At 38.6% G+C, this 8,435-nt stretch overlaps 1 protein-coding gene across 1 annotated transcript; it reads right to left on the reverse strand.

The window, feature by feature from the left end:
- Positions 1 to 1,103: 1,103 nt before the first annotated feature.
- Positions 1,104 to 1,589, reverse strand: LOC145116987 (uncharacterized). The gene has a single exon (XM_079053290.1). The coding sequence runs from the start codon at positions 1,587 to 1,589 to the stop codon at positions 1,104 to 1,106; it is 486 nt and encodes a 161-aa protein (XP_078909416.1).
- Between the last annotated feature and the right edge of the window lie 6,846 nt (positions 1,590 to 8,435).

The following is an 8,435-nucleotide window of genomic DNA, read 5'->3' on the forward strand; positions in this document are numbered from 1 at the left end:
TTGATTCATGTCGGGAATCATTCGATTTACTTTTTTGATCACAATTAGTATTCCAATTGTGTTCCTAATGTGTTTACTTTCAGAATTCAGGTGTTAAAATATGCTGCTTTCGTTTGGAGTAGATAAAACTCGATTTTATGTGTTGATTTCAATGATTTTGGATTTTATTAGTTTGGTTATTAATTGTGTTTGATTGATCATCACCTATTATGTTAAAGTTATGATTTTTATTGTCTATTGTTGAGTTACGTGTAGTTAATAGGACCAATCTAATTACATTAACTTGAATATTAATTAGTATATGATTATTAAACTGTTAGGACTAGTGGTTGATCAAATCCTAGGTTTAGGTAATATTAATATGTGACTTTGGCTCTGTTAGAGAGCTTAGATATTCATGCTATGTTTTGATTAATTTTCAATACCATTGATAAAAATCACTAGATCATATCATTCACAATCCAAATATATTAAATTAATTATGTGTTCACTAATTGCATGATTATTGTGTTAGTTGTTCATTAATTATTAGTACCAGGAAATCCGATCAAGATAACTATTTACATTAGAATTTGGTAACCAACTAATAGATCCATTGCACTACTAACGAAGTTAAACACGATTTTGAGAAGTAATCCATTCTAAACTTGAGTACCTAAAGTGATTCGTTTCCAATCAGTTTATCTAGTTACTTTAATTTAGGTGATTTTAATAAATAAAACCCCTCTTTTTATTACTTCCTTTTATTTGGAATAACCTATAATCAATTACTCTAATATTAATTCACTACCATTCCCTTTGTGTTCGACAACCTTTCTTGTCAAAACAATATACTATATTCGATCAGGTTCACTACCTGTAAGGTGTGGTTTAGATGCGATAGACTTGAAAATATAAATAAAAAACTAGTGCATAAACACACATCAACCACCACTACCCACCACCCATCTCCACCACACACCACCACCCACAACCTACAACCACCAACACCATATGTGATTAAATGCATATAATAGAATAAATCATGTGTGATTATATGTATTTAGTCATATAAATCACTTGTGGTTAGATATATATAATCACATGTCATGGTATGTAGCTAATCACATATGATTTATATAAACAAGATTTGTTTTCTCTTGATCCTGCAATTGATATCTTGCTATTGGGATTACTACTTTAGTAGGGATCACCGCTTCCGTCCCAAACACCAAGGAGTATGGAGTTTGGATAGTGGTCGTTTTTGAAGTGGTCCTATCTACCCATAGGATAAAAGGAAGTTCATATGCCCATCTTCCCTTCTTCTCGCCTAACCTCTTCTTTAAATTGTTGACTATGATCTTATTGTTGGATTCAGCTTGTCCATTAGCTTGAGGGTGAACAGGAGTGGACATTATAATTTTAATGCACCAACTCGTGCAATAGTCTCTAGTCCTTTTGCTTATGAACTGGGATCCATTGTCGTATATGATTTCAGCCTGGATCCCGAATCTGGTCAGGATATTATGTTTGATAAAAGAGACTACTTCCTTGTCTCGTACTTGAGAAAAGGCTTCAACCTCCATCCTCTTTGAGAAGTAATCCGCCATCGCTAACATGAACACCTTTCCACCAGGAGCTTTTGGTAACTTACCAACGGGAAATGATAGGATGTAACGGTTCTACAGGTAGATGGAGGATGTTAATATGCCTTTGGCATGCATCACATTTTTGCGTGTATAAAAAGGCATCTATTTTCATCGTTGCCTAGTAGTATCATGTCCTTAACACTTTGGAGCATAAGGATATGCCCCCAGTGTGGTTGCTACAATCTCCTTCGTGTATATCTTTTAGGACCTCTGCAGCTTCGTGATCTTCTAAGCATCTAATGAATGGGCCTACCATGGATTTCTTGTATAGTTTTCTGGATCATCACAAATTGTGAGACCCTTATCTTGAATTCTCTATCACTTCTCTCGTCTCTTGGGATTGTGCCATTTTGGAGATATTCCACAATGGGGTGGATCCAAGATTTGGAGTGCTGTGGAGGATCTTGAACAGTGGGGTCCTGATGATTAGGATCCCAAGGAAGTGGTTGAGGGTCAATATCCTCGATTATTGCGACGTTGGTTGTTTGGTCATGGTGATTGGGATCATCTGGTTTGTTGGAGAGATCTTCTATTACAGGGATCAGTATATGGGTTATAGGGATCCTAACTTCTGGTGGGATCCTAAGGGAAGATCCTAGGTTGATAGTGCGTCTGCCTCGGCATTTTCTTCTTTGGGAACTTGGATTATGCTAAAATCTTCGAATTAGGAGACTAGCTTTTTGAGGATTTGGAGGTATAGCGCTATTCTTTCTCCTTTTACTGCATAGGATCCATTAAAATGATTAGTTACTAATAAGGAGTCAATGAATGCCTGGATATCCTTGATTTGAAGATCCTTGACCATCTTTAACCCATGATCAATGCTTCATATTCAACTTCGTTATTCGTTGCGTCGAATTCACAGCTGACTGCCTGGGGTTTGATGCCCCCTTATGGCGATTTTAATATGATCCCTAGGCCTATTTCTCTAAAGTTTAAGGATCCGTAAGTAAAGAGTGTCCATCTTCTCATGGTTTCTTCTTTTTGGAGTTCCTTGCTTTCCAACTCAGCTTCACGTTGTAGATCATCACTAAAATCAGCCACAAAGTCTGCTAGTGCTTGTGACTTTATTGTTGTTCTTGTGTAACATCCATTAAATTCATGAAAATTATAAACTTTTTAAACAACCCAAAAACCATCATTGTTTACATCTTGTTTTCAAAATAAGTTTAATATCAGAGAAATCCCAAAATCATAAGGTAAAACATGAGGAGGTGCACGATCACGTCTTCGCCTTCATGCGATCCTTTGAGGTGTCTGAAACATAATCCAAAACTGTAAGCCCAAAGCCTAGTGAGTTCCCCCAAAATACCAATACATAACAAATAGCACAAATACAAAACAACATACTATGGGTCAAATCAACCAAGCGGGTTGGAATACCCCAGGCCAAACATAAAGAACATCATAAAGCTACCAAGATGAGATCTAAACAAACCAAACATAAAGGTAGCAACTTTTTACCTTCTGGAGCTTCCAAAGGAGATGATGATCCAAGATCTACAAGCTTGCTTTCCTTCCTTGACTCCTTGATGCACTTCCTTCTCCTTTAAGCACACAAATAACACACTTTGAGCTCAAAATACTCTCTTATGCGGTTAGGGTTTGCTAAGAACGGCTCAAGGACTTGGAGGCTGAAAGAGTGAGGCTAAATGATCCATAAAAGTGCTTAAATACTCTTCAAAACCTAAAAATTAGGGTTTCACCCGGACATTAGTACGCCCAACAAACATATGTGTACGCCCACGTACTAGGGCGCGCCCTAGTACGCTTCACGTACTCACATGTACGCCCAGCGTACTACTCATGCTCCCAAAAATTACCATTGTTGTGCATGTTTGATTTTGGACGTTTTGGGTTATCCTTCTAAACCTTATGAAGGGTCCTTAGTCATAAAAATGAGGTCCCAATGTCCAGAAGCGTCTCATGTATTTGTAAAAATGGTCTTAATGGATTAAGACCTTGTATTAAGAACTTATGGACGTGTAAAGTCATAAAGTTGGAGACTTTATGACTCTAGGGTGCATTTGGACCATGGATCTGTAATTTGGGCTTAAGTTCTTAAGCCATTAAGCACTTAATGGACTTTTGGGATCTGCGTGGGTACGCCCCACGTAGGGAGGAGTACGCCCCGCGTACTCGGTTAGCCACCTCGATGGTGGTCAATGCGAAGCTCGTGTACGCCCTGCGTACTTCCGGTGTACGCCCATCGTACGTCGTCTGTGGACTTTTGAGTTTGGGCTTCGATTTTTGGGCCACCTTTTGGGCTTGAATGACTTGGGCCCTCATTGCACTTTCTAGGTATGAGTGTTTTGGGCCAGTTGGAAAGTTGGACCTTAGGATAAGGCCCAATAAGGGGTTGGGCCCAATTTGGAAAATTAGGCTAATTATGGGTCTTGAAGTAATTTGGGCCTTTTGGATCAAGAATTAGTACTTGGGCCTTGGCCCAATTGGGGAAAGGGTAAAGTGGACATTTACCCTAAGTATGGATCCTTAGTCAAGGATGGTAATCTAATTGTTAATTGGATGTTTGTTTTGGTGTAATAGTTCGGGATTTTCATGAGCCAACAGCCAGGTTTTCAATGTGGTTCGACATTGTGAGGTGAGTTTTCCTCACTGTACTTGCGGGTCGAAGGCACCAAGGTCGACCCTTTGGATTTGATATCATGCTATGTATGCTATAGTGTTGTAGTCATCTGTTAGATCGATATCTCGGTATTTAGGATGTTGCTATGCTTAGTGATCTGTAAGATCTATCTGTTTGTTTGTTGGCTGGTTAATAGTATGTTTATCTGTATTATGTGCACATGATTGGTTGGTGACCGAGGCTTCACTGCTATGTACGTAAGCCAACAGGTCAGGGCATTCCAACCCGATGGTTGAGGGCCTAGGGTATTCCATCCCGAGGATGCTTGGACCCATAGTATTTTTGGCATTCCAACCTGATGGTTGAGGGGCCTGGCGTATTCCAACCCGATGGTTGATTGGCACCAAAGTATTTGGGCATTCCAACCTGATGGTTGAGAGGCGTGGGGTATTCCAACCGAATGGTTAATTGGACCCATAATATGTTGTTTTGTATTTGTGTTATTTGTTATGTATTGGTATTTTGGGGGAACTCACTAAGCTTTAGGCTTACAGTTTTGGATTATGTTTCAGGTACCTCAGATGATTGCGGGAAGGCGAAGGCGTGATCGTGTACCTCCTCATGTTTTACTTTATGATTTTGGGATTTCTCTGATATTGAACTTATTTTGAAAACAAGATGTAAACAATTATGGTTTTTGGGTTGTTTAAAAATTTTAAATTTTTCATGAATTTTATGGATGTTACATCTTGGTTCATATTTGATATTATATGTGCTTAGCTTCAAGGACTACTTTTCCATCCTACCTAACATCTCTGGTTTTCCTATAACATTCTTGATGGGGTAATTAGTTCATACATGTATAGTATGTGTTTCAAAATAGTGTCATATTTTTGTGGAAGCTGTTATTAGTACAAGTATTGGTTTTTCGAGATGGGAATACCTTGTCTCAGGATCCAGGAGACTTTTACTTACATATTATATGGGATGTTGGTCCTCATTGAGATCCTTGGCTAAAACTACACTTACATCGTTAGAGGGTACTGAAAGGTATAGGAGGAGTGGTTCCCATCTAGTGGTTTCACTAGCAAGGGTGCAGAACTTAAATAATTTTTAAGTTCCTGAAAAGCATCTTCGTGCTCTTTAGTCCACTCAAACATTTTGTTCTTCTTCAAGATATCATATAAAGTGTTTTGGTCAAAAAATGAACAATCAATAATCAACCAAATCGTATGAGAGGCTGTGATGTTCAGGGTAAAATGAATATGAAATGATGATCAAAGTGACACAAGTGGCTTACAAGGAAAGCCCTTGATTCTTGCTAGGATCTTCGGCACAAAACCTTGGGAGGTGATAATGATCACCTACCTTGATGATTTTATTAATTAAAAATATCGATTACAGAGATGAATGTATGAAAAACAAGTGCAAGTATCATAGTTGAGCTAAGTTTCATGTGTAGTGTAATGAATACATGTGTTTTTCATAGTCTAAAGCTAATAACAAGAAGTCTGTCAATTTCGGGATCCTCCGAGATCAACTTATAGCCGTTTTTTGGCTTGGTCTTTTGGGTCTTTTGCATGGTATTGATGACAATTCGTTGACAAAAAGTCTTTGGCTGATTATTTCTACACATGTGAGAAAAATAACAAAGTATATAACCGTTATAAATATGTTAGGAGAATAAATCATAAATAGTCAGGATCCTAAAGTATTTTTGGGGATCTTGAGGTTTGAGGATCTTGAATGTAGTTCTGGGATCCTGGTCCTAACATAAAGGCTTGCACCTTTTTGAGGATCTTGAGATGAACTTGTTAAGTGTTGCTACTTTTCATGTTAGTCTCTGAATGTCCTTTGTCGAGGATGTAGATCTTAAATCGATGATGGATTTTATTTGCTCTATACTTGCTTCTATTCCTCTTTTAGTCACCATGTATCTAAGGAACTTGCCTGATCTTATTCCAAAGTGGCATTTGGAAGGGTTCAGCTTCATTTTGTATTCGTTTAGTATTTTAAAGGCGTTTTCAAGATCCTTGAGGTGATCTTCACCTTTCTTTGATTTAACCACCATGTCATCGATGTAAACCTCCATGGTGTACCCCAGTATATCCTTGAACATCCATTTAACTAGCCTTTGGTATGTTGCACCTGCATTTTTAAGACCAAAAGGCATAGTAGTGTAGCAATATATACCTGTTGAGGTTATGAATGCGGTATCCTACTGGTTAGATGGTTCCATTTGAATTTGTTGGAACCCTGTTGATGCATCCATGAACATTAGCAGCTCATAGCCAGTTGTGGCATCTATCATGGAATCTATGTGTGGTAGGGGAAAAGGATCCTTAGGACAAGCCTTGCTAAGATTCGTGTAATCCATACATACTCTCCATTTTCCGTTTTTCTTTTGTACTACGACCATGTTGCCTATCCACTTAGGGAACTTCACTTTTCTAATCATCCCTATTTTAAGAAGTTTTTTCTATTTCTTCTTGGATGATCTGATTTCTTTCCGATGCAAACTTCCTTCTTTTTGGTGTATTGGTCTGAAAGAAGGATCAATGTTAAGTTTATGAGTTATAATATTTTTGTCTATTCCTGTCATGTCCTCGTGCTTCTAAGCGAACGCTTTCCTTCTATCTTTTAGCAACATTATTAGTTCTTTCTCGATATGTTCTGGTAGTGAGGATCCTATGAGGCGTTAGGCTTCAAGATCCTCGAGATTCAAGGGCACTTCCTTTACATCCTGCTCTCTCGTTTCTATCACACCTTGTTCACCTTTCTTTATTTGCTATGTTTCTCGTGGTACCGTTGAGGATTTCATTGAGGTCTTGTAGTACTCCTTAGATTCATGTTGATCACCCGTTATTTTCAATGTCCCTAATGGAGTGGGGATCTTAACACACTGATGGTATGTTGAGCTGACAACCTTCATATCGTGGACCCATGGCCTACTTAGTATAAAATTATAGGAGGACAATGTATCAATTACACATAAGCGTTACATAGTGTTTACCCCCCCCCCTATGTAGATAGGTAGCTTTATCTCGCCGACCGTATGCTTTGTTTTGCCACTGAATCCTATTAGTACTGATGATCTTTTGACTACTTCAGTTTTGGGGATGTTCATTCTTTTCAAAGCATGCAGGAGGATAATATTAACTGAGGATCCTCCGTCGGCAAGGATCCTTCTGACAAAGTGGTTGGCGATGTAAAGAGTAATCACCAGTCCATCATGGTGGGGATCATGGACGTCCGTTCTATATGTTTTGTCAAAGGTAATCTCCTTCTAGTTTGTGATGGATATGTTCTTCTGCGTCCCTTCTTTTTTCTCCGTCTTCGAAACTTTAGCATGTATTTTGCTGCAGAATAAGAGGCGCCACAAATGTCAGATCCTCCAAAGATTACATTGATTTCCTTAGCATCCGTAGGAGGTGATACTGGTTTTTCTAGGGTCTTATAAGGATCTTAATCCTTTTATTTGGATCTTTCGTTTCTTCTTCCGAGGATATCCGTGAGGTATCCCTTTCTAAGTAAGTAACTAATCTCCTTTTTTAGGGCTATGCAATCTTCAGTAATGTGGCCAAAGTCCTCATGGTATGCACACCACTTCGACTTAGGTGGACTTTTCCCTCTTTCTTGGTCATCTTCCTTTGTCGCCAAGATCCTGCATGGAAAATATCAAACCTGAAACATCCACAGAAAAACAGTAGTCAACGATCTTAGGAAATTCTTCTTCCTCCCATTCATCTTCAAGGGCATTATGATCGGGTATGGAATAAGGTTTAGATTTATAGGATCTCTGGGCCGAGGATTCGGCCTTTCTATTGGGGTTATCATACAAGCTTGGTGGGTTGCTCCTCTTTTGGATCTCCTTGTCTTCTTCGAGCCTTATGAAACTTAGTGTTCTTCTCCTTACTTCATCCATTCTTTTTCATGGAGTCATTACAAGGTCTTCGTAGAAATAAGACTCTTTCTTTAGGCCCATTTTGAAGGCTTCTACGAAAGTTTCCATGTTGATGTTGGGGATACTCAGAGCTTCCCTATAAAACCTATTCATGAAATCCCTGAGGGATTCCTTAGGATCCTAAACCACCCGATATAGATCACTATTGATCTTCTCGAATGTTCTGCTACAAGAAAATTGGCTGTTAAAAATATTAACTAAATGTGCAAATGAAATAATAGAGTACGGAGGAACATTTAGTAGCTGTTTTTGGTCA

Source organism: Lactuca virosa, chromosome 1 (genome assembly GCF_052849685.1).
Source record: "Lactuca virosa cultivar CGN04683 chromosome 1, Lactuca_virosa_CGN04683_v6, whole genome shotgun sequence".
Taxonomy (NCBI): domain Eukaryota; kingdom Viridiplantae; phylum Streptophyta; class Magnoliopsida; order Asterales; family Asteraceae; genus Lactuca; species Lactuca virosa.